This window comes from Dromaius novaehollandiae, chromosome 2, assembly GCF_036370855.1.
Source record: "Dromaius novaehollandiae isolate bDroNov1 chromosome 2, bDroNov1.hap1, whole genome shotgun sequence".
Lineage (NCBI taxonomy): Eukaryota > Metazoa > Chordata > Aves > Casuariiformes > Dromaiidae > Dromaius > Dromaius novaehollandiae.
The window spans coordinates 36,564,987-36,592,620 of record NC_088099.1 but is presented as its reverse complement, the minus strand read 5'-3'; the positions used below and the strand labels follow the sequence as shown (position 1 = coordinate 36,592,620).

Below are 27,634 nucleotides of genomic sequence, written 5' to 3'. Positions count from 1 at the left end.
TTAAAGATATTGCTTTTGTCTGAACTAGGAATGACCACACATCTAGAAGAACATGATTTAAAATGAAATATAAACAAAGCAGAGGTATCTTAGGAGAAAGAAAACTGAGGTACAAGAGTAGATTTGACAAAACTATAGGGAGTGACTGGATCCTGCCTTGCAGAAATGGGATGAAATAATCTCTTGAGGCACCTTGCAGCCAGATCTAAGTTGATGATGAAAACACTAACCAGAAGAGTCCAAATCAGACCTGTAAGTTATTCCATTGAATTATTCCCAAAATGCAACTACTGATAATTAGGAAATGCAGTATTTCAAACAATGGCATATCATCTCATGAAAACAACTTCCCATTTCCTAAGGGAAGAAAGAGCACTGAGCTGCATCACCTCTCTGCTTATCATTAGCTGTATGTGTTTAACAATGCAGGCAGCCTGTAGAAGTCTTGAAAGCTAAGAAATTCAACAATTGCTGCATTTGTATATAGCTCCACAGAAGGAAGACTGACCTTAAGTGTCCCAGGAATTACAGTCTAAACGTAATTAAGACCTAGACTTTGCTTTTGCTTGGGTGCTCCTGTCTGTCAGTCACAAAGTGCAGAAAACAAAGACTCAAACAAAACGAAAAAACACTCTACACAGCAACTACACAGTTCATCTCCATGAAATTGTAGGTCTTGCCAATTATCTTGACATCCATGTCCTGGGTAACTGCAGCACAGCCTTCCCACCAACATACTTCAGAATACTCTGCAAGGGCCACTGGAAGAAAAGTTTTAAATTGTTTCACCCCTAGATAGGATAGCTTGAATCATGCATTAAGAAAATTTCAGTGACTCAGTACAATCCACTACCTCAGTACCTCCAATAAGGTATCACACCATATTATAATCTTGTCAAAACAATATTCTTTTAAGCTTTCCCACTTCACATCTCAGTTACAAGTGCAGACTCTTCAACTGAAGTAACATACATGGTGACAACATTCTACATTGTTCAGTTTTGACCTAAGGAAAGAAATAGGTAAAGTGACTTTTCAAGTGCTTTCAAGGGCATATTGAACAGGTTTCTTCATTTATATCTTCTGTACGACAACATTGTTCTGTCCTAACTGTACCAGCATAGGCAAAACAGTACACCAGCTTTTCATATGAATGTACTTCCCTAAGTAAACAGGTGCCTTACAGAGGCACTGTGCCCCTCCCCCCCAAAAAACACAGCCACACTAGAAAAAACATCTGAATAAACCCCCTGATAAGCTAACAGATGTAGCAATACTGGTGCAGCTTTTAGAGCCCAGGTTTTGAATCAATCCCTAGAACAGGGAGAAAAAAAAGAACCTGTTCCTTAGAAAATTGTGCTGGATTTGTGTTGGAACCTGTTTTCTTTCCAGTTTTCCGTCTGCTGTGACTAGCTTCATATTCTTGACTTAAACTGGGATGGGGACCAGCCTGTGTAAAGTAGGACCAGCTTCTACATTCATTCCCTCAAGTCAATCACACAATCTTCATCCGTTTCTTCTGAATCATTCTTATGTTCAGACATGCTGCACTGTGACATACTATTAAGCTAATGATCTGTAGATACCTGTTTTACCTAATATACTGCTGTATCTGAGGAGTAACACACTGTTACTAGCCACTAAGTCAGCAATGAGTTACTAAACAAGCTAAGAACTTCATGAAATACACTGTTACTGGTGTCCATCGTGGTCTTTAAGGAAAGCAAGTTTTGTCCATGAGTTTGCAGGATGAATTTTCAATTTCCTACTCCAGCAACAGAACATGCTGACTTCAGAATTATATTACCATACTACTAGATGCCTCTGGTCTGTTCAACAGAATGCACTCTCAAAACACCCACCTACAATCTTCACCCACGTTGGCTGGATTTTAAATCCCAACTTAAAAGTGACAATTTCAGACAAACTGCCGACAGGCTCAAAGAAACAGGAAGTCTACCCCAATGAAAAGAACAATCACCTTCAAGAGAATGTAGAAGCAAAGTCTTAGGGGAATCTCAGCGCTCAAATAAAGCCTTAATTCTACAATCCGAATGACATTCCTGAATTGACACTCTTATGCCTGCTCTGAAGAACGTTATTCAGAGTATGAAGGTTTTAGTTTCTTTTCCAAACAGCTGAAGACGTACATGCACACTCAAAGTGTTACTCTTAATCCTTCAGCTAAGATCTGACATAGATGCACAAGTCTGACAAACACATAGGTGCGAGCAAAGTTTGGCCAGCAAGGGTGTGCATTTTGAAGCAGGATTGTACAGGTTTGAAGCGCCCCCATTTATTTTCCTTCCAATAAATCCTGAGTGATAGAGCTATCAAGTACAAAATCAATCACACAGACTGCAATGAAGCAGCTAGCACCAGCTGTGCCTCTTCTTAGCCATTTGCAGAACAGGCTAACTCTCTTTATTTTATGAGGTCATCAAACACAGGTAAGCTTAAAGCAGCTGGCCAAATATTCACAGTGAGAATCACTTTGGCTGGAATGATAGAGAGATGGTACTCTGCAACACAACTCTGCAGTCCTTGCCCAAAGCACTCACCACCTTTAAGCTACAAACAATTTGTTCTGCAGATAAGATGGTGGGGAGGGAGAGTAATACCCACAGGCGAGACTCAAAGGTTGCTCATGGCCAGTTTCTCCTTATTTTGGTATCTCTAGATTTGCTAGTGTGGGTGCATCTAGAGCTGCTGGATGACATAGCTACTTCATGTTAAACAGTATTTTGAGACTACAATAGTTGTGACTAAAATAAGCAGAATATTGTATCTAAAACAATGATTTGTTAAAATTCCAAGAGAACAGTAGGAGGAGGAGAAAAAACTAAGGCAGGGCATGGGAAGTCACATTATACATCCTTCTTCCTGATAAAAGCTTGTCCTACATTTTCTTAAATAACGCCCCCAATCTATTGTCTCCCTTGATACAATTAAATTCACTAGTCCTCCCATGTACAGCTTCTCTTTAGATACTATCAGTGTATAGAGTTCAGAGAAAATACAAGACAAAAACATAACCCCAGTTCCTTCATGCTTTTCTGGTGGATCAGATTCTCAAGATCTCTGATGAGACTTCCCAATTTTCACTGCATTCTCTCCAGCCAGTACACATTCCTCTTGATTTGTGGTAGCTGGAACCAGATACTGAATCTCTGCAGAGACTTCACTAGAGTCAGAAAACATTTACATTTACAATTTCAGGCAGCTATACACCTAACAGGAATTTCATCTACCCACACTTCCCATCTTGCTTATGAGAATGCTTTCTAAGGTTTTAATGGCCTCTTACAAGTCAAGCTATCTATCCTCTATCCATAAAATTTGTTATCTCATTACAGGAGAAAAATGGAATGATTTGACAGGATTTTTCTTGACTAACAGTGAGCACTGCAAGTATGTTATTGCCTTGACATTTAAGTGGTTTTTTTTCCTTCCCCCAGGAACTGAGGTTAAGCTGGTCTATAACCTCAGCCTCCCTCCCCGCCACCGCCGTCTTTCAAGGACAGCCATGATACTTAACTTTTTCTAGTCATCCAGAGCATCCCCCATTTTTCACTAGTTCTTAAGAAAAATGAGAATGCTTCTGAAACTGGTTCAGCCTGCTCATTAAGCACCCTATGGCAAATTTCGCAAGGTGAGCCTGCTTTGTCCAAAATTGATTTGGTTAAATAATAACTGACTATTCTGTTATCCCTTTAAAATAAAGTTAGTCCATTTGCTCCCTTTCCCTTTGTGATAAGTCTGCACCATGTCCTCTTGTTCTTTCATTTTCATCTTTCTTCCCCCACCCCCTTCTTTAAATTCTCTTCACTGCAAGCTCAGCATGCAGGCTGAGATTTACAATGCAGCGCAAGCCTTTCAGGCAGCCAGCCTCCACTGAGCAGGCTTCCAGGAGTTTGTTTGCCAGCAGTCAAATAAGGCCAATGGTTTGCATTGGAATGCATGGGCTGAAGTGAGGCGACAGTAGCTTGTTTATGCCCACACTTGGATAAAGGCCCATGATGAGCTTTTTAGGTTGGAGTAGGCTGTTTTAAGGCAGGGGAGAGCAGGGCACGCCAGCAATCTGGTGCTACAAATTAGTTAACAGTTCCTTACTAGCAATGTATTACATCATTATTTCTCTCATCTGTCAAAACAGTCATTGCTAGACTGTAGGGTAGGTAGACAGGGTAGGTTCAGTGAACTCACATTAGACTGAAGCAGCACATCCTGGGTAGCCAACGTCAAATTCCAAGTGCTTTAAAATGTTAACTCAACTGTGCCTCAAGCCCTGCCTAAACAGCTCCACTGCTTATATTGTTTGAAAACTTCTTAATGCCAGCACCACAAAGCTGTTACCCAGTATCATCATCATCATCATCTAAACCGTTAGTGTTTAAAGGCTGGTCACAACTCAGCAAGTCACCAACCTGACAAGATCCATTCCGAGCAAGGCTTCGGATTCGGAAGCTGGTTCTCTGGTCACAATGGCTTCGTTAGCTACGCACACTCCATGTTCGTTAGCTCCCATTTCTGCGCCCCAAAGCCAGGAAGGCCTGCTCAGCACAACAGCATGAGTCTTCGGCACCTGCTCAATCTCAATATATGTGCACTGCATTGGGGAAGGGAAAGTAGGAAGAGAAAAAGCAAATGAATAGCAAGCACTTCATTTAATGCTGTGACTAAAGTAATGTAACTTCAATGTACAGACAGGACACACAAAAAATGCACTTCTTGAATACGAGCTTCAGTATAATATAGTGGGGAATTTTTTTAAACAATATTTAACTGTCACATTCTGACCTTTACGTCTTTATACTGCTGAAAGCCTGGGAGAATACATCTATTTTAACAGTTATAAGCTTCAAAGAATCATGCAGAACCCAAGCACTAGAGACACAGTAGAAAGTAGCAGTAGGTAGACCATACTGTTTCCAATAAAGAAACATAGGTTGTTTTCGGCATAGTAACAACACCGGACAATTCTATCTCACCTAGGTACAGTCTTGGGTACTTAATTAAATACATGGCATGACAACAGTAACTGGATAAAGTACGTTAGAAGGCCTCCACCTCTCCTTTGCTGCCTCCCCTGCAGCTGACCAGACCTGCTGTTGGTAGGAAGAAAAATCAAGACTTGAAAGGGTTCAGTGGAATGCCTTGATAAATGCTCACAGGAAGAAAAACACTGGTATTGTTTTTGCTTAAAACTGATGTTTTTGCCATTTTAAATGGCCTACGGTAGTCAGAGGTCTGAGGATATATTCTGACAAGACAAAAATACAGAGGAAGGCTGCACAGAAGTCATTGAAAAGGCAAAGAAGAAAGAATCCATTATCTTTCACATATTTTCTTTTCTCTTGCCCTAGGACTCAAAAATAAGCACTGTTTCCCCAGAGAGCACAGAAGAGAGCTTGATCCATCGCTAGGTCATTTGCCTGCACAAGCCAAAGCAGCATGCTTTACATTTTAATCCTGAAGTCACATTAAGTTCTTCAAGGACTAAACTCCACAGAATTTTCATCTGAGGCAACCAAAACTGGTAGTAGTATTTATGAGACAACTCTTAGTGGCTAGCATACCTGGTGTAACATCTTCCACGCAGGAAGTAATTTGCAACATTTTTCTGGAGGAATATTTGGTCAGACCCATCAAAGCACAGCACGATGAGAAGAATGGATTTGTGGACTGAACGCTGCTTGCCACAGCAATAAATTCTGTGTCAATATTAAACACAAAAGCCAAAGGAATAAGTCCAAGACTACCAGCAGCAAGAAGCTCTCTGGTTATTTTTAATCAGTGTTTCCCCTCTAAAAATTACACAGCACAATCTTAAGTCTCCAGTCTTGAGCAATAATTTTATAGTTAGTCTACTATGCAATAAAATGTATGATAGATCGTCTTTGCTCAAAGATGGCATTTTTAGAGTCCTCTACTCTCTGACCATGCAAGGACACAAAGCAATGAGTCTGCCACCTTCATAAAGAATTGCATGTGAACAGGCCAAACTGCTGGCAATCTATAAAGCTAGGCAAATTATATGTGAAATAAGGAGATGATTTATCACAGAAGATTAGTTAAAGTGAGGACAACTATTCTGTTCTAATGAATTAAAAATAGGTTAGGGACATGCTCCCCTTTTCCTTTTTACTATGCACTTAACTTTGACTTTTGGCTTAAGCAATAAGACCCCAGCAGGGAATTATCTGCTGTATCTGTTGGAGAAAATCTCTAATATTTGACCAAGTTAGAAACTAAATTGCTTATATAGCAATACACTATGATTTCGTAGAGACAGAGTTCCCACCTACTGAGGTGCAGAAACACCTGGCACTAGCCAGGAACTGAGATCCACCTAATAAAACCATCACATACAGTAAACCCTTTGTTTCATTTTCAAACCAAGCCATATCAGAGCAGTCATCTGATATCAAAACTTCCCATTCTCCATTCAAGCTGCCAGGAAACAAATCTCATTTTTGACATTCTATGCAAATTTTTCAGAGCTATAGGTCACTGCTGTTTGGGAAAGCACTTAATGCGCATGTGTGAACAAACAGAGATTAACTATTTCTTGGAGGTGCCAAGGAGGACACAAAACTACAATAGCAGGGAAGGGGCTGGGCCAAGCCCCTTCTCAAATGCCATGTGAAGACATGACAGGCACACATAACAGGAGACAGGTCTGCAGCCAGGGAGATACCAACCCCTGCACAGCACAAGTCTTCGCTCCCAACATCTCACATGTGGTCAGCAAGCAGGAGCCATCCTGCAGTGCACAGCATATACCTTCTCATCTCTGCAACAGACAGCAAAAATCTAATGATGGCACAGAGGAGATTTCAGTACTCCATAAACCCACACTTACATGGCATTCTCCAACTTAATAGCCCTGCTATAACTGCTTGCACTTGTTTCAGTTACTGCACTGGAGCTCTGCTTTTCTAGAAGGAAAAATGATGAAATAGGTAGACAAAAAAACCAGCTGAATGCTTTTTCTCTGCAAAAGCATCATATTCCAGCCATCCTTGCCACCAAACCAAGCATTACCAGGGCCAATATTTCTTATAAAGATTTTATTGTCAACAGTAGCAACCAAGGAACATAAAATAGGAAATTGTCTGCACAAAGGATCCAGAGCAGTCTGCAAGAAGCTGCTTTATAACTGTGCAATCAGAAACCAGAAGCCATCCCGAGGCCTCCTTACGCACCTTTTTCATTTATGAACACATTTCTGTCCGTAACGGAGACAAATGGCTGGGCACAGTGGGAAGCTGGTGAAGTTGCAAACTGACGGAATACAGCTGTCACCTTCTGTATTGGCTCTCCATGTTCTCTAACCCAACGATAAGCAAACACGGGCCATATTTTCATATTATTGTTTTCAGCTTCCATACAATAACCGATGTGCAGAGACAACATCCATACCTCATTTATCTAAGTTGTCTTAGAAGAACTAAATAACAGAAAACTATTCCAATCTGCCAGCATATGACATGGCATGGCAAAATATCATAATTTTTGTATTTGCTCACCTGTCTTTTGCCTTGGTTGTTGAAAATACCAAAAAAATTGCTGAAGATATTTTACTTTCCCATTAAAATTATTTACTCCAGTAAGTAGGAAAGCAGGCAGTCAATATAACTGGTACTTTAAGACAGGTATCTAGTTGACATTTGTTAGTAATAGGCATGGGTTTTTTCAATAAACTAGGATCCAGATGTGAACTAACAATACTGTTCATTTTAAACTTAAGAACCCCTCATAACTCCAACCCCCCGCCTCAAAACAAAGTCAGAAAACAATTTTCCAGACATAAGAATGTCTTCATGCTAGGAATAAGAGGCAGGAAATACAGAAATATGGCTATCCACCTGGATTCGAGACACAGCAGCCCTAAAGGCGATTTGATATTAAAACTGGTCACCAGATTTGCAGTGCAGCAAACCACTGCTATCTATCCCTCAGGTATCAGAACACAGGCTTAACAGCCAGATAGGGAAGGAAACAGTGAGGGAAAGACAATACTCTCCACCTAAAAACTCGTTGGCCACTAGATCACTAGAACTGGAGTTCAGATGGAGTTCAGATGAAGGCATGATCCCAAAAACAAGCACAAATCACAAGCTCCTTGTCCCTCCTCCTGCACCCCACCAATTTGGCAAATCCTTCCAGCGCAGTGGCATAGCAGCCTGTTCTAGTGAGACTTTTGCCAACCTAGGCAATGACAAATCAAATAGACATCAGGTACTGCTGTGATCCTGCCTGCTGTCAATTCTGTCTTTAAAATTCCTGAAGCCCTCCGCATCAAGGTTTCCTAACACTAATATTTTCATTACAGTATAAATGTTAAAAATGCAAGAATATATTACTGACACGTTTGGTGGCAATGGCTGTTAGTGAGTGCAGTGTCGAACTCCACTCATTTGCTAGAACTCCAGTCCTGAAAGTGGCATAACTGGCATCAGGCCCTGTGATGATAAATTCAGATCAGCAAATACCAAAGTAAAGAGCAGAGACTTTACATGCAAGAGATGCACCCCACATCTTTAAAGAGAATTGAGCAAGCTGGAAACTAATGACATTTTTTGCACTTATGGTATCAAGAAAAGAATCTCATCAAGGCAGTTCTAAATATAGTACAAAGCACAAATGTACCTTCCCCCCTATCTAGGGCATGCATCTATGTTGGAGGTATTCCAAAAACAGAGAAGACAGACATAACACAAGAGATTTCTTCTTTCATTAACGAAAAGCAACTATTGTGCAGCCTCTACTGTATTCAGGCTACAGGAGCTTGATTCCTAGCACTGCCAGCCAGGTCATTATGAAATATCAGTGAAATCACTGGCTTCAGCCCTGTATAACAAAGGCAATAGTCAGGGATTGCTTTAGAAAGAAGGGATCTTTCTGTAAAAGGGTCATGAGACTATAGATTACAGAATAGATACCCCTTTACCACCCCCTCATCAGATCCAAGCTCTGTTTCAGCATTAACTCTTTGCTTAACTACCTCAAGCACTGCAGTGCCATACTGTATATTTGAAAATGGACAAGAGGGTTGGAAGCAGCCATGATGCAACTTCTTTAATTGCAATTTCTCCAATTACTGTGACAATATAGAAATTTTGTCTAAGAGAGGGATGGCAAAACAGAATGCGGCAGCCTTGCAGCATGCTGCCTCCATAATCCTCAGGACACTGAGGCTGATGGCCTGGTTGGAGATGGCTGGACAGGCAGTTCCTTGGATGATACGGGTACTTGGGCATTCCCACACCTGAAGTGAAGGATTGGAAAGCTTAAATATAGTTGTTTCAGAAAGCCCTTCAGGGCCATCTCCTTTGGATGACCCTGAGAGAGTGCAATTTACAGATACTTTTTTTTGCTGCTTATTTACATGAAAAAACTCAATAGAGCACAAAGGAGCAGGAAATAACTGGTTGCTGAAAAAGAAGTATGCAAGCAGCAGCATGCAAGGCAAAAGACAGGGCAAGCTGATGCTGCTACCACTGTCTGCTTACGCACTGAGCAGCAGTACCAGTGTGCAAGAAGGCACGTGGACTTTACAACACCCCATTAAGCACCCTGATGAGATGACGTTCCCTACTAGCAGTGATACTGTTGTGCCAGAGACACTCTGATCAGAAGTAGAGGGGACTGCTGTACATCTGAAGTAATCAGCTCTAGTTCTAGCAGGTGCGTAGTCAAAGCAGAATGGTGACCATATCTCCCTCCAGAGAGGTTTTACTCAGGTTGCCAACCTTCAAAGACACACTCCAGATGAGTACCTCTACCCTCACATGGTTGCCAGGCATAGCAACTACTACAGTTGCTGTAGTGGAAGTCTACAAATACAGAATAAAAACAACTTCTGCCACAGAAAAGTACCTCTTACCTCCTCATATTAAGAATAGTTTTTCCTCTCTCTATGAAGGCTGTAGTACACTTGACAAACTTCTGTAAGCAACAAGAGTACTGGAACAATATTGCATATTGTTCCTACCAGTTTCTATTCATTGCAACCAATAACTGCAAAAATTGAATCTCTAGGCCTCTGATCTCTGGAAGTATCATTTTGCAACTTAGTTACTAAGGCTGATTGACAGATTTTATGCTAAAAAAGAATCTAGTTCAGGTTTTCTAGCCTCTCATTCCCCTGTCAAACAGCAGAATGACACATTCTGGCTCACTCTTCCAAGCTATCAAGGACCCTTAGCCACGTGAGCCGAGCTATGGAAATGAACTCAACAACATGAAATATAAAAGTCTTTAAACAAACAAAACACCAGTGAATGCAGCAAAACACCCAAGGCAGAGAGCATTCTCTGGAGATACTGTATGCCAGAACAGATTTAGTAATCAAGATTTTGTCTCTTGTTTATGTAATTTAAAAATCTATCAGTCTCCTGAGACTCAGGAAAAAGTGCTGAGAAAAACTAGAACTGAAATAGGGATGAAGCTTATTAACATTATTTTTTCAAACTGGTAAGAATCAGATTTCAAGGAAGTCATAAAAAGCCCATCACAAAGATATCCTTGGTATTCACAAATATCCTAGGACTGATTGCTTGGGCACTTCAAAATTTATGCTCCCACATATGTTCTGCCACAAGCAAACAGCCTGGGTGAGACACAATAGCTTTTTTTTAAAAAAACAAACAAACAAACAAAACAAAACAAAACACAATGCCAGCATCTTCCCTCCTCTTTCACTCTGTCCCAGTTAAAAAAAAAAAAAAAAAGATAAAGAGATTAAGTAAAAATCTGTAGTTCAAGTTAAACAGTTCTGCTTAGGGAGCAAATCTGTAGTTCAAGTTAAACAGTTCTGCTTAGGGAGCAAAGCAGCAGCACTCCTACAGTACAAACACAGGCTTTGAGGAGTCAAAAACAGCCAAGAGACTATGGTTTCTACCCTCTGAACTGCTGCCGGCTTGTGCGCTGTGTTACAAGTCAAAGTCAAACAGATTAGTTTAAAGGCCAGTGGCCTGCAATGGAGCAGAACAGAGAAAAAGCTCACATTAGCCAAGCAATAGACTCTGCTGAAGGCAGCATCCACTTTCTCTCTTTTGTTAGCTGCTCTCTGCCTGCACATTGCCTCTGCTCTATCCTTGCATGAAGTCTAAAGGTTAGCTGAAACAAGGTGTCTGGCTGTGTCATGAGACGGGCAGCTCACACAGCCAGTTATCGGGTCTCAGCTGAGTAGCAAAAAAAGTAAATTCCTAAATCGTGTCTCAAATGTAAGCCTTCAGACTACAGCCTTTTGCTGGGATAAATGAAAAGCTTCATCATGGGCCCAGATGTTGCTATGTTTCAAGTGTTCCAGCCATCCAGCCCTTACCTGAGGAGGTGCCCTGCGCAGCACTCAGCCAGTCACACAGGGGTACCCAGGGCCACATTCAGGGCTGTGCTAACACGACTGTGGCAGTGCAATGCTGTCAACCTGATTTGGAGGTCTCCCAAAGAGTAAGTTCTCAGGACAGTTTCAGCTGCTGCTTGACTTTTACCACCAGATTCTGAACACCTTAAGCCCAGATATAATCCAGATAACCCAAACAGCTGTCATAAGAGGGAATCAAAGCGTATCAGAACTCAACTGTAGCATTCCAGTGATGCGTGGTGATTATGTTACAAATTACTGGAATTAAGATATCTCCAGGTAAGATGAAGCCAACTTTAATATGGCCAAAGTCTACTTTCCAAACATTGTATCTATATTACAACAACAGAGATCCTCAAGTGAGTTTGCACATCTGCAGTAAAAATCTTATTGTTGCTCTGAAAACTCAAAGCAAGGGAAGAAAGGGTGGTATCCTTCTCAAAAAAATTATTTAAAATAGAAAAAAAAATCTTTAAGGTATAACTCCAATGAAGTTTTAGAGGACAAACTCCCTCCTCCCTGACACAGGGCAGGCTTCAAGCCTAGCAGAGTATTTAATATCAAGATATTAGAAAATCTTCGCATATTCCACAGTTTGATAGAACAGTGCTGTGAGCTTTGTTGTAGACCATCCTTTCTTCTTTCTCAACTCCATTCCCCCATAAGAAGCTGTGTGCTATCAAGAGTTTTTACAGCTCTGTCCTGCAGCAAGCAACCACAATTGTTTTCAAATCACGGATAAAAGGGTCAGATTAGAAGAAATGGAGTTTGATCTAAAAATAAATTGGAAAATTGAGCAAGGACAATTCAGCAGCAGGTTACTGGACAACAAGAGAAATCTAGTCAGTAAAGTATACCTTAACAATAAGGTACAGGCCTGCATCTTAACACTCAAGATTTTCAAACCACATGAATTCTTTACTAACGTGAAAAAACATTTAAAATCCGTATCTGGGGAGGAAAAAATCCACACATTTACTTTCAGTAGAGGAATTCAGAAAAGGAATCTGTTTATGCTAAAGGGAACAATATTTCGCCTGTGCACATGTGTTTGTAAGAATGACAACTACATCAAGCAAGAATGCCGATCAGCATCTGCCACTGCAAAATTACAATGCAAAACCAGAACTTTTGAGAAAGTCGTCACAGACACACACACAGAATGGTCTTAATGAAAAGCCCTATTGTTCAGGGTCTTGGGAACCTGCTTACACAAAGTGAAGGAATTATGCTGATGAGTTAGCTGCAGGGTTACTGTCTAGTAGATTGTGCCACAATGATCAAGCTTAAAATGACTTGCAGTATTCACCGAATATCCCTCTTTCCTTGTTCAGTGCCCTACCACAAACAAATAGCTATTTTGCATAGCCTGCCAGATTCCTTTAAGGCAATAAACCTGGCTAAACTATTCAGCATTTTCAGTTGCACTGTGCATTATCACATTTCCAAAGGCAAGCAGCACAGAACATGAATAGGATACAGACTTCCTGAGGGAGTCTTATAAAACAATCTGTGTTATAAGTGTGTTCAAATCCACCACTTAATGGGACTTCAGAATGTGAGAGATGGAGTTACGGAGAAGTAACCCAAAAATCAATACACACATTACCTGCGAAGAACAGAATATAATGAAAAATAAGCCCACCATCATTGCCCAGTGAAGGTAAAGGATCATGTATAGTAGAAAAAAGTCAATACAGAGCCACATTATGGAATGGAGGGAAAAGCTGTTCATTTGTTAAAAAGGACAGGATGGATGTGAGGATAGAAAGTCTAGTTGGAGAAGCAAAGGTTTATTGACTTGGAAGAACAGTAGCATGAAACTGGTTAATTACATTTTTGGGTTTGTAAAATGTCACACTTTTTTTTTCAGACCTACTTCATTTCAGTTTTATAAAATGCAAGGAGAAGGAAAGCTGTGCCAAAAAAATACAAATGAATCATTGGCAGTTTTCACAGATTTTATAGAACAAGGTAATATTTCTGAATAAGTCAAAGGCTACATCTAGAAGCTTTAACATTCCTCTCCACTCCCCATATCAGCCAATGAATTCTGACAGCTCAATAAGTTTGTTTAAAAGTGGTTTGCTTAACTTTTAGGGGTACCATTAACAGTACACAGGGAATTAATAAGCTGTGCACAAGCTCTCTATATAGGTAGCTAAGTATGTCTTTGTCCTAAGACAAAGCAGCATGCTAGACAGGTTCCTATAATAGGAGAAACACGCATACGGTTCAGCTAATTAACAAAAAAATGGAGACCTTATTTCTATTCTGCTGTCATGATCAGTTAGTAAGCTTTAAATTGCAATATAGAAGCTATTCTCACTAATTAGTATCCTTAAGTTCATAAAACAGTGAAGTTTACAAGCAAATCTAGCAGCCCGAAAATTCAGTTCTAGAATCTGTCTTGATGTGTTGGATTATTCACAGCTCCTACAGTAAAGGGGATTATTACAATGCTCTTTGAAAGACCTTGAAGTGACCAGTTTAAGAAGAAAAAAAGCAAGGGTTATTTCTAAAGAAAATCCCATCTTTCCAACATAAATATTTGCTAGAAATGTTTGTGATATTGAACTCTATAAAGTAGAAAATAGCTTGAACTTTAAAGGAAAACTGTCAAGTAAATCTATACTTAAATCTCACTAAAGGAGAACAACTACAGGGCTGTGCAAGGCTACCAGACAGCCTTTAGATCCAATAAAACAGTCAAAATCAATAGCTTGTTTTAACCAACTTATTCTAACAGAACTTAGTGCTGAATGAAAAAGGTGAGGAATATGCAGTGATAAGGGATTGCTTGTACCAATCCCAGAGCAACTGAAGATGTTTTTATGCTGTGCTGGGAAGAAACATGAAGAGTTTAGGTGAATAGCTGAAGCCATATGTTTTTGTACACCATTGTACATGCAAAACCTCAAGCTAGCTAACGCAGAGTTATGCAGTAGATACACTGGGCAGAGGCCAAAGTACCCACCTACTTAAAAAAAAAAAAAAAGAATATTTAAGATATTAGCCTACTCCAGTCCCCTGTAATAATGGATCTTTACCACACTGTAACAAATCTTACCCTCCATTAAAAAAAAAAAAAAAAAAAAAAAAAAAAAAAAAAGCAGCATTCGAGGAGAAGGCTTGTAAATATTGATTAGCAGAATAACCTCTATAGAGTGCAGTCTGCTAGCAAAGCAATTGTATTCCCCATTTCTGAAAGGCCTGGAAAAACACAGTCCCGTTTATGACTGAATTCTGTAGAAGACTTTAAACTGGTGAATTCTAGGGTGACAGAGGGGTCCACAGTATGTTGTATATGGCTCAGCTACACCCTACAACAAATTATGATAATCTTGTCAAAGGATGGGGCAAAGAGACCAAAAGAATAAAGTACTCTAACATTAAGCTCTTACAAAGCATTCTCCTTTGAGGCTACAAAAACTCCAGAGCAGCTATCAGAAATTCTTCTGCCATATTAGCAGTATATTTTTTTCATTTTCTGTTATGTGAAGGGAAGCTTTAAAACACTGCTCTTAAGTTTTCTCGTCTTCTCATTGTCACAGTTGTGTTCTGCATACAAGCACAGGTCTACTGCAGTGCTACCGACGCAGCACTGCAGTTAGCGCTTTTGGATGGGGGAGGAGATTTCTTTATATCCAGGATTAAACCATTTAACAATGCCCAATTTGTACCGCATGTCAGTAGTGATTTGAATCAGGAGAATGTTAATTGCTCCAAAGAGGAACAGTACTAAGTCCTCTGAAATACAAAAGCGGTCCCACTTGGGGGACAAGGTAAAACTGGCCTTAGGGTCTCTTCCAAAAAGGATCTCTACGGAGAAGAGAGATCAGCCTGTTGTGGACCAGCTAGTGTCCTCAGCCTCCTGCACGGCCACAGGGAAGGGAGGAGGCTGAAGGCAGGGAATCTCAAATTCCTGCTTTTCCTGTTGCCAGAAAGAGTAAGAACCTGGGGCCTCAAAAATCTCTCTAAAACCCGACAGTGCTTGCTGGGCTCTGAATCCTCTGCTCAAACAGCTACTCCCATCAACTCTCCCTCTTTCCTTCCACAGCCTCAGTCTTCTCATTCCACTTTCACTACACCCTTGCCTCTCTGCCTGTTTTCTCACCTGACTTACACCTTTGTTTACCCTTCCACATCTGTTTGTCCTTTCATTTGTCCTGTCATTAAAATGCAGCTGCAGTAACAGACTATAATTAACGACTTCCAGAATGGTCTCTCTGAGAGATCCGTGGCATCAGAGCCCAACTTCAGGACTCCACATCCAGTTTGCATTCAGAGAGAAGCCACAGCACTCAAAATGAGCATGATGCAGGTGCCTCGACTAGAGGCCACATCACCATGACCAACTATACAAGAATTATATTTGGCTTACAAATTTTAAGGTCTTGTTTTCCTCCTCTCCCATTTCTTTATTAGGTAGCCATAAATCTCCGCCTCAAAGAGCTTGCAATCTGGTTTGCAACAGGCCTAGCACAGTCAGGCTCCATTACAACTGTCAAAGAACAACCATGGACGAGAAAACTAATACCGAAAATGATCAACTTTGAAAAAGTTGCTTCTACTTCCAGTTAACCCGTACATTTTTTCCTTAAAAGGAAAAGGCAGTCTCTGGCCTACACTGTGAAGGTATCTGAGATCTGAGCAGTTTGGGCTGCCTGCTGGAGAAAGTACAGATCACTCACTTTGAGTCTCCCTTTAAGGACTTTCAAAAACCTTGCCTTCTCCCAACTCAAGAGCAGTTTGAGTGAAGGGAACAAGGACGCCACACTCTAACAAGAAAACAAGACGGCTGTCATTTCTTGCAGTGATAGTCACTTGTCACAGTTCGAATGTAACAATTAACCCTTACCTCAACTTTACTTCCCAGCTCATGAGCTGCAGCAGCAAAGTAGACCACCTCCTGTACTTCATCCCTAGGCCGTGCAGAGTTTTTTCCAAACACCACCAGCCCATCTTTAGAACATGGGGGAAAAGCTACAAAACAATAACTTGGAGGAGCTGCAGCCATCCTAGAAAGGAAAGGAAGAGGTAACTGTATCTGTTAGAGAATCATTCAGTTTACCACTACTTGTTATAGCTAAAAACCAACACATACTCTTTATTTTTCAGTTGACTGTGCAACGACAGTGAAAAACAGGCCAACTCGGAGTAGGCTTATCTGGGTTTAACAACAGGAATTAGTGATTTTCAGACATTTTTTTACTTAAGCATTGTGAAGGCATAAAGAACACAAGAAAAGCCAAGATGACTGTCCCAATGGATAGAAAGAGTATATTCTGCACTGGAGCTGTTCAGGAACATATGACCTAGATGTAGCTGTTCTGCTGACTCAGACAAGTGCAGAGACAGAGGAGAATTTTAAATAACATAGTCTCATCACTCCCATGCAGTTTAAAATTTATAAAAAGAAAAGAGAAAACATGTTAGAGGCATCCCTGAGGGAGGATAATGGCGTAAGGGAAACAGAACAAAAATATAGCACACTTGTGGCAAAAGCTATCTGTCAGTTTATCTACTCAAATCAGAGAGAAAGTAAAACACTAATTGCACTTTATCTCCTCTGTAGTTTGTCTGCATTGCTGTTCTTACCTAAAGTTAATTGATTGCAGTTTATTTGTTTATGCAGGCTAATGTGAATACTCTTCAAAATGCTTGTAGGGTAGCACAAATATTTTAAGTGTTTATAATGACAACATATTTATAAAAAAAAGTACACTGTTTCAGGCCTACAAAACCACTGTAGCTTGTCTTATATATATTGCCACATCTAACAATTTTTCTCCATTCAGGATGACTTGTGACACATATGATTACAAAAGAAAAAGGTGGAGGAATTATTGCTTATTAAAATAGCATTCAACACCGATCTACTGAGATCATTTCAGAGATCTTATCATTGCATCAGAGACTCCCCCTCCCGCCCCCAAAATGAAAAAATATGTTCCTCTTCCCTTCCAGGTTACCCTGGACAGGTAAAAACATAAATACATTGGGACTCCTTAGAAACAACCTATACAATCAAAAGGTAGATTTAGATTGTAACCCAAACACAACGGCTAATTTATGAGCAAAGCACAGACATAACCAAAGCATTGTCATAGGGTGAAGTCTAAACTTCCCCCACAGTTTTTCCAGACACACTCCTGACTGTCCTAGATACTCCATTTTTGTTATCCCTGGGGATAATCAACATTGTTTCCAAGCCAATGTAGGTGTCCACAAGAACAAGGGTGGGAGCTTTAACACTGATTTCATCTCAGCCTTCCACAGCAGTTTTACCAGAACAATAGGCTATCTGGTCAGTAAAACTAACTTTTTCCACTCTCACTGCTATAATTCCTTCCAATTAAAGCTGGTCTTCAAAAGGTGCTTTAGATACAGAGGCTGCTGAACTGCTGGCTGATAAGCTCTTAATGCTTTCTGGTGATGACAAGCTTTTTCTTTAATTTTTACATTGCAAAAGGGATTTGAGCTGCTTCTAAACTCCAAAGAGTACATTAAAGTTTTTACGAAGACATACAACCTGTTTCTGTATATAAAATCTATGGCTTTTCCTCACTATATTTTGGACTTTTACAATGCAGAAACCCAGCTGTTTTAATGCTTCCCAATTATTTCAATAATGTTTAAAGATTAACAGATTTGTTTTTATTGCTACCAGAAAAGACAAGTGACCCAATCCGCAAGAAAGATTTACAATGAAAAAAGTTAAAAGGAACATCTGAGCAAGGGTCCTCAGATTTGGATTTAGCTTATTAAGGCTGTCTCATCAGGAAAGGAAGAATATACTGAATAGGTGACAATATATATTCCCTTAACCCTTTCACGTCTTAATGGAGTTGCAGGAGCAAGGTCAGATCAATTGTGAAAACTTTGCTTATGGTCTAGTTGTTGGTTTTGAACATATACTTTAACCTTCAGATTAAATTATTTCACATGCCTGAGACTGGTGCTTATTTCAATTTACAAATCAAGCCATTGCAGAGATATGTGATCACTGCATGCTGCAGCAAAGCAAAGCAATGTTTCCAAAAACAGAAATGAAAAGCAAAATTCATTCAGATTCAGGCACAGAAAGACGACAATCTGAAAGGCACAATAATATTATTGTTCCCATCTTAAGAGACATTGGAAGGTTATTTTTTAAATTGAAAATTTGGACAGTTTTAAAACATGACTTACCAGGAGGGAGGAAGGTTGCATTTATTAAGAAATTAGAGAAGCAAAGTGCATTCTTGAGGATAAAGCACAAAACTGTGCCAGATCTGTGCATTCCTACAGTATGAACATCTCATTAAGGGACCTTAGTCAAACTGTTTGACTTTTTCCCCACCGCCCATGGGGAGCGATACTTATTGGCCACTTAATGGAGGTGCCACATGCTATAGAAATGCAACTCAGCTTTGACTGCCTTTCCCTCTAGCCATGCCTGAAATGAGTAGTCCAAGAGGAGTCACCAGATGCCGAAACTTAGCAAGCCAAGTTCAACTCCCTCCCCCCTAAAGAAAGAAGGAAAGAAGAAAAAAGCCTCCAGGAAGGAAGGACTCTCAGCTGACTTTCACCAGGATGGCAGTCAATGGAAACAACAGCTTCTAAGCCTCCAGCTTCTAAGTCCTTTATCATTGCCATAAGCTAAAAAGTTGGACAATGCAAATGTTAAAAATCAAATCTTAAAAGCTCTCTTATATTTAACTTAAGGTCTCACAGCTGAAGAGATCTTTCCTTTAGTTAGAACTGAGAAAGTTCATTCTCTGTTCTATTTAATTTCCTATTTTGCTGAAAAATTCTTAGAAATTATAGCAGGATGAACTACAACATTTTGGAGAAAACTACCAAAATCTCAAATTTCTAATCAGAGATTTTGTACAGATGTTTTATCCAGTAACTTTACTTTTATTTATGATTTACAAGAAGTAGCAATTCCCTACACATGTGTAAAGCCTAGTTGTATCTCAAAGCTTTACTACACAGTACGTTCGCTTCAGTCATTTTACTTAACAAATTTGTGATAGGCCTGAAAGGAATAGAAAATATTTCTCTTTTTGTATGTGGAAAAATTTGAGACCTTCCTGACAACAGCTGCCAGGCTTCTTAAGTTTGTCTAGGAAATTAGATACTGGATGTGAAATGAGCACAGCAAAAGTCTTTAGCATTTAAAGTCTTATAAAATGGTAAGAACTCAGCTGTTAGGAAAGTTTAAAATCTCCCAACCAACCAGCTCTATTTTAAGTGTTTAATACACGCTCAACTGTCCTTTCAAAGCAGGCATCTTTCAAAACAAAATAGAATCTTATTTTTTGCCTCAAGTAATCCAAATGATGTTAATGAAAACTAGTTCTATTTTAAAACAGATTAGGTTCAGTCATCCAGAAGACAACAGATTTCAATCTCATTTCCATCACAGACTGTGCATACAAGGAGAAATTCATTATTTATAGAGACTTTTTCACTCGGTTGATGTCAATGTACTTAATTAAGTCTCCAAGCAGACAGAGGACTCTCTCTCTTTTGTAGCTGTTATTCTAGCCTCCAGTCTAGGGTGCTATTTGTAACACTCTCCATACCTGTTTTCCCACACAAGTTTTCTGCCTCTGTCACCGATGCAGAGAGCCTAGTGAGGAGCTGCTGGCATATAAGGAGTATCTTTGTACATCATACAACTGGGTAATGACAAGTAGTCAACTGCTGCGGAGTATTCAGGAAGGTAGCTTTCCCTGCTTGTAAAGAGCCAGTGCAACCCAGTTTTGCTGTTCAGTTAGGTCCTAATCATTGCACAGGAGAGACTGTCTACCACCATATGTAACTGGCTAATGCACACTGACAGCATAGTCATTTCAAATTAGCAACATCTACATCTTAACAAAGGGCAAAACAGGAAACATCAAAGTATCTTGTTGGAAGCCTCTGTTTATTTTATTTTATTTTTTTATTTTATTATTATTTTATTTATATTGAAGAAAACACCCAGAACAACAGCAAGTGTTGAGACACTAGCAACAGAGTTTGTAAATGTTACCATTTAGTGCAATACTTTGTGGCAGAAACCAGCCATTTCAATACCTTACAGAGAGGCAGGAAGAGAGAACAATGCCACGCAGCTTCTTGTTCTGCTGAGCTTACAGAAAGCCAATACAGAGACAACATCCAGCTTCACAGATCTTCAAGTCCGTATTCAACAAAGAATTTCTTATGGGAAGCTTCTACTATAATAATAACTAGCACACTTTCCACTCACAGGTTGTGGGAAGCACACACTGCTGACTACTTCTAAGGGAGAGGGTGGATAGCCAAATTCAGTAGTTCTTTACAAAAAATACCAAGCTCAGCAAGAGCCAACAAATGGTGCCTACGACACATCCTATTTTACCAGTAAAAAAATTACAAATGTCTTCAAAACAGGAAGCTATCACAGACATCTCAAACTCTGAGCATCAGAAATACTTTTTGGGGAGCAAAAAACCTATTCATATCAACAGAAGTATTCCATCCATGGCTTCTACCTCAGTATAACATCTGTCTTTTCAGACTGTCTGTGTAGGTTCTGGGATCTAAACTAAAGTTCAGAGTTATAACAATATGACTGGATTAAGTTAACTTCAGGCTTGATTCATCTTAAGTCAGTGGAAGCCCTATGCTCATGGGGACCAAGTTCCTAAATGTATACGACTGAGAGTTTGTTTTGAGGTTTGGTTAACTGGTTGGAGGGTTTTGCGTGCATGTTTTGAACAAAACAGCATGCTTAGAAGTCCCTAATTCTAAATCAGTTTTTATACCAATAGTCTAAATGGTAATAGTATATAACTAATGAAGTCACTTACTCTGTTTCCCCCAAGTTCATGCATTTATTATCTTTGAAACTAATTGAGTGAATTTAACAACAAACAGCATACACCACATCATTTACCAAAGCTGCTGCAACGCAACTACTTGCCCAAGATTATTAAATCTGAAGTCTCACATCTTACAGGCATGATGGCTTCACTCACAGTTAGCTCTATGGAAATTTCATAGCAGAACAGATCTATACATAGGTGCACTTGTAAGATCGGGGACCTGACAAAGCTGTCTGCTGCTTGAGAGGCTGGTATAACGTGATCTTTTATCGCCTAACTACAAGTACTGGAGAAAATGCCTTTAAAAAAAAAAAAGAGAGAGGCAGGTAAATCATAGTCTCTAGGATAATTACAGCACCACAAATAAAGGCATCAGTTCTGCAGACTCACACAGAAGTAAGCCTGCTCACCAGCCCGCTCTCGCGAACGAAACCATCGCACACCTGAGCGCGACGGCATCTCGACTTCAAGGTGATCTACAGGAAAAGGCACCTTCGCAAAAAGAGGGAGGGCGGGAAAGGAGAAGAGCCCCGCTCCGTCCTTGCGGAGCAGCCGGCGCGCGGCGAGCGGGGCGGCGGCGGGCAGCGAGGCAGGGCGGCCCCGGGCTGCCGCCGGAGGGGCGACGGGCCCCGCCGCCCCCGGCCCGCCGCCGCCATGTTGTGCGGTGCAGTACCCGCCGCCCCGGAAGGTGCGCGGAGCCCCCCGCCGCCGCCGAGGCCCGGGGGGGCCGGGAAAGGGCCCCTCCGGCGCCGGGGAACAGGCGCTCCGCCGCGACGCCCGGCCGCTCGGCTGGGGGGAAGCCGGGGCGATGCCGGGCAGCGCCCCCGACCCCGCCCGCGCACCCCGCCACCCAGCGGAGCGGGGCCGGCCCGGCCCGGCGGGGGAAGGGGAGAAGCCGCCCTGCCCTGCTCCGTGCCGCAGCCCGCTCCGTTCTGTACCTCGCCTCGCCTCGCCGCTCCGCGCCGCACCTCCCGCTCCCGGCGCTGCGCAGCGCTGCGCTCCCCGGCGCTGGCGGCGGCCCCTGGCGGTGCGAGCGGGCGCAGCGCGCCGCCACCTCCTCCTCCCCCCGCACTGCGCGCGCGCAGCCGCCGCCGAAGCGCTCCGCGCGGCGAGTCCCAGCCGGTGCCGCGGCGGAGGGCGCGGGGGTGCTGCGTACAGGCCCTGCGTGTCCCTCCGCGCCGGCCGCGTCCCGCCCCGGGAGCTCCGCCATGCAGGCACCGGCCGGTGCCCCGCGCCCCTCCCCTCGCCGCTGGGGTCTCCCCTGGCCCCCGCGGCGGGGAGGCGCCTCACCCGCGTCCCCCGCTGCTCGCCAGGGCCGAGGGGCGGCCGGCGTCACCGCCCACAGCGATGGAGGCGTCAAAAGGAGAGGGCCGCTCGCTCCTACGAGCGAGGAGTCGAGACACAGATATCGCAATGGATCAGTAGATCTAACTTAGTGCGGGGCCTTATAGGAAAAGAAAAAACAGGAACGAAAAAAACCCGGACCCATGTACCTAGAGGAATCTCCTCTCACCACCACGAGTGACAGAAGGACCCGCGGGTCCGCGCGGGACTAGGAATCGTGGATAAGCTTCGGGCACTGTTCATGTCAAACCTACTTGCTGACCAGAATTTGCGTCTTCATTCGGTGACCAATAGGGAAATTAATTTGGTGTTCCCAGTGCAACTCACAGTGGGCGAATGTGAAACCTCGCCACATTTTGCACCTTCCGGGGGTTCATCAGTAACCTGGATAAGGACTAAATTAGAAGTCATTGCTCAGGCTCAATGCTTTGATTCAAAAACAGGGCTGATCAGTAGCATCATGGAGGCCTTGTATCCATATTCCAGGATCTTCCACTGTGTATTTTAGACAAGACCTTTGATTTTCTGTGCTGTCGGTTTGCTGTCAGTTAAGTATGTTTTGCAACAGAAAGAATAGGAGAAAAAAGGCTGGATAGCTCCTGCTTAAAATGTCTAACTGGAAGGTGACTTGAATCAATATTGAAAAGCTGGGAAGTTTACACTAATTAAATGGAAACGAGTTAAGCATAACAATCCAAACTCCTTCCTCTGGCATTACATCCAGGACAAACTGCGTCATATACAGCTTGCTTCTTAAAATCACAAAGATAGCTGATGAAAAGAGCAGGTGCAGTTTAAAAGGGCTTTTAAATCATACCCTATAACATATCACTTACATTACCCATATTATGCTCACTTAGATGACTAAGTCTATTCTCCTAATTACAGTAGAGATGATTATGGCTGAATATAATCTACCTAAGACTTATTAGACTGTCTACAGGATGATTACAGACTGCTTGAACAGAAATCTTCAATGCTTACACTCTGCAAGCTGCCACAAACTGTGTAAAGCAGCAAAGGTGAGCGCTTAGAGCATGGTCCTGGGAATCAAGAGACCTCGGGAATATGTCGTTATGCCACAACCTTGCTCCTTGGCTTTGGATAAATCTTGTAACCTTATGGCAATTTAACTACCTCATAAATGAAATGGAGAGAGCATTTACTCACAGCTGCTTTGAAATCTCTGAATGGAAATTGCTGTGTAAATAGAAAATACCTAATTATTATAATTAGGACAAAGCTATAACGTTAATCCATTGATTATTTACTCTTTTTCTTTAACAACATGACAGCAGAATTAAGGTTATACAAAAAATGTGGGTGTTTCTCTTGCAAAAGATGAGTTCCCAGTGGGATGCAAAGTCAGAGAAGGAAAGCAGGAAGGACACAACTCTAGAGAACAGAAAGTCAAAATACCTGATGTTTCATGTATGAAAAGAAGAGACTGAAAGCAAACATAGCAACATATAGTTTTAGTCTGTATTTTTATTCCTCTTTGAAACAAGTCCTTAGTCAGAGACTGAAGCCTATTCATCAGAACTAGTGTACCAGATCCTTTAGATGCTACAGCACTAATCTATTTGATTCATCATTCCTGAAATACTTTCCTCTAATTTAGAGAGAGCAGCCACATAGGCTTACAACCTATGGAACTAGTTTTCTCAGCAAATAGTGTTTGCAGGGAGAGGAGTCAGCTTAACGCACAGAACAAAAAAGTCAAAATGTTGAAATTACAGAAAAAAGTCATGATAGATGTTTGTGAAATGGTTGTATGGCCAAAAGATCCCTTTTGTTGGTATTCTTTTTTAATATTTCAAGCCATCTTCTTAGTCCTGTTCTGCTCTCTGGTGGAACACTGATTCAGAGTACATAAAAATCAGATGAATTGGGGCTGTACAGAACAAATTTAGCTGGTTGCTTCCAATTCAGAATCCTGAGCCTACACCCGCAAGGGCATTCCACTAAACTTAAAGGATTCCCGTTAAGTGAGTGACAGGGGCCAGAATTCCTCAAATACAGAAGAGTTCACCCTGTGTAATGTTGAAAAACCCTGCAAGCCCCCAGGATAATAGTCATATCCTAGATCAATAAATTCAGCTGATGATACAGAACAAAAAGTATCAATGATTTTTTTACAACTATGTAATTGCGAATGGCTGCAGCTGTACATAAGATGTCATTGTAGGCACAATGGCAAGCTTAAATGCCAGACTCTTACTCATGCACCAAAGTAATTCATTTCTCTATTATATAAAATGACATAACAGAGCACAACAGCTTAGCCAGTGTCACAGGGACAGAAGAAAAGAGCATGCTCCAAGGACTTCGGGCACAGTGCTAGAACCTCAATGTCTTGAAACCTATCAGACTCAGCACTGAACCACACAACCAGACTGTTCCATTACCTTTTCAAAAGGTTTGTCATTTCTGGAGTTAATGGTAGGATTTAGCAAAGAGCATCAGTATGTTATTTTATCTTCGTCATTTTTATAGTTTTCTTTGCTGTAGTTCATAATACTATAATCTGCGACAGCATGTTTATTTTCATAACAGTAAAAGGTATTACAGGACATACTATTATTGGCTTATAAAATCTGTGGGCCTAGAGCTTTTTTAATATGTTAGAAGAGCATTTGTAACAAGGAGGCTAAAGCACTTGACAATAGATTAAGATTCATAATAATAATAGTGAAGATGGGTGGAAGAAGGAAATCTGTCATCCTGAGAAAATATACCAGTAACAACAAAGAAGAATCAGAAAATACAAAGACAACAGCATTCTTTTGTTATGCAATGATCGTCTTTATCTTCATATATACTGTACAAAAGTGCTTGTAACAGACCAATGAACAGGAAAGGGGGTCTGATTTTCCTCTGCAAGAAATCAACTATAGTCTAATCATGGTATATTTTTAGATAATGCAATTTCTATCTTGTTAGTCTTACTAAAGAAGTTATATTAAAATTTAAGCATAGAGTTTTTCTCAGCTTAGTATTCTTCTTAAAATTGCAACAGCTTAAACATTAAGACATAGAACAAAAATAGTTGTGGTGTTATACAGGTGATACAGGCATTTGTTAAGGTGACTGCATACCTGAAGCAGCTTTATATCCTATACTGCTGTGTCATGTCTGAATAATCCATGTGTAAATTGCTGCAAATTAAATCACAGCACTTAGAGATGAGAAGATTGGACAGTAATACAAGAGACAGAAAATGCCACTACATGATTTATCAGCCATCTGGTGCGGTGTAGATAACACTCATTCAGAGGAGGTTACAGTCTTCTGATTAGTTACCACAGCAACAGGTCTGCTGAGTACACTTAAAAGTCATGCACGTGTCAGCAACTTTTTTTCCCTCTCACACATATCATACACTGGGGACTGCTGGCAGTAGCATGTCCTTCCTAGGCTAAATGTGTTTTTGCTGCAGCATTTTCCATTATGTAATTGTTCTGCTTTTCAGGGGGCTTAAAACTTGGGCAGCTTTTTATTAAAAAAAAGTCATGACTCCAAAAAGCCCTCAGTGGTTAAGTCACTTTCCTTATACTCAAAAGTAGTAGATACCTACAGTTTGGAAGGGATCCCCAATAAAGGAAATACTTCAAACTAAAATGAAAAATTAAAGTAAAACAAAAGTCCTTTTTGTCCCATTACTTCTGAAACAATAGGAAAAATATATTAAAAACAATATCCATGACTGTGTTTTTCTTTCTCATAAAAGAGCCCAAAGTCACATAAATGGCCTTGTCCACAATGCACAACCAGAAAATAATAGTTAATAGGAGGTGGGAAAAAATAACGAAGCTCTTCAAACTGTAAGGAAGATTTCACATTGTTTGTGTGCTATTCCTTGTATACACATGTCAATAAAGAAATAGCAACAAAAAGTTACCCAGGAGTTTTCAGACTTCCTTATTCCAGCTGTGGATATTGTCCAGGAAAAGCTGGCTGGTGCAGAGAGCTGGTTCCCAGCCTTCCCATTTCCCCCCCACACACACACTGCCCACAGCACAAGGGCTCCTGAAGTTTTCTTCGAGCCTGCCCTTACCATCACCCCCGGGCAGCACTGGGGCTGCTGGAGCCTGGCTCGTGCCGTTCCAGTGCATCCAGAGGGACCGGCACGTCTCTGTGTTGCACTCCCAGAGCTGCCTGCTCAAGGAGCAAGGTGCAATGGTTCGGAGCCACCAGAGGCTTATTAATTCCTATATTACTTCAGGCCCTACAGCCTGCCTCCCCAGCTGAGCATGCCTCTGCACAGCCCCGCCACTGTGTGAATGGCTGCTTGTGGCTGTAACAGTGTCACAGTGGCAGGCTTGGCCCAGGTTAGCAATAACGGGATCTGTTATGAAGTGAATAGGAGTGCTGGCTGTCTCTGCTCCAGAGCTGTTCGCTTTGGAGTTCATGCCCATCTGCCAGCTGCAAGAGGAGCACTATGCATCCAGGAGCTTTGCTTCAGGCTCAGCTCTGCAGAGGCAAAGTGATGGGATTATTTCGGAGTACAAGTCTGCATTGCAAATGTCCCTGCAACCACCTTAGACACTGGCTTTAACCTAACTAATAACAGCAACAATAGCAATGAGGACATGGCAGTGTGGGCTTCTGCAAGGGCTGGAAGAGCATATCCAAATGTAGATTCTCACCTTCTGTTAAAAGGAGCATCACCAGCCTTATCTTTCTAAGCAAGTACCAAGGCCAGAGTTGCTAAGAGCAAAATCCAGCAGATCAGTATTTTCTTTAAGCCCCTATTAGTCTGTTAGCTATAGCCATATAGATTCCATATCCAGAGAAGGACATTGGGTCACTAATAACATTTTGCTTTGCATGTAAGGAATGAAAACTTGCTCTTCAAAAATACATCCCGATGAATTAAAGAGACCAGAGCTAAGCTGTGTCATTTACTCCCAGAGACAGCAGGCCAAACACAAAAGAAAATAGGTATTCCTTGTTCATCTTTCAGGGAAAGAGGTAGAAAAGGAATCATCAGCTGCTTTAAAGAAATTTCAGTGTCAATAAAATGTAAGAGGATGGGATTGATTTAATGCTTTCAGTCTGAATGTCAGAT

At 41.3% G+C, this 27,634-nt stretch overlaps 1 protein-coding gene across 3 annotated transcripts in view; it reads right to left on the bottom strand.

Annotated features, from left to right (window-relative positions):
- SCRN1 (secernin 1) overlaps positions 1–22,444 on the bottom strand; it is a 37,735-nt gene extending 15,291 nt beyond the window's left edge. For 2 of the 3 annotated variants that reach the window (XM_064506253.1, XM_064506254.1), the window contains exons 1-3: positions 22,158–22,444; positions 16,236–16,395; positions 4,428–4,609 (exon numbers count right to left, since the gene is read on the bottom strand). In XM_064506253.1, coding sequence (XP_064362323.1) covers positions 4,428–4,609; positions 16,236–16,395; positions 22,158–22,429 — 614 coding nt within the window. In that variant the 5' untranslated portion in view covers positions 22,430–22,444. The remainder of the gene's footprint in view (positions 1–4,427; positions 4,610–16,235; positions 16,396–22,157) is intronic. The other variant, XM_064506255.1, reaches the window with a different exon arrangement.
- Between the last annotated feature and the right edge of the window lie 5,190 nt (positions 22,445–27,634).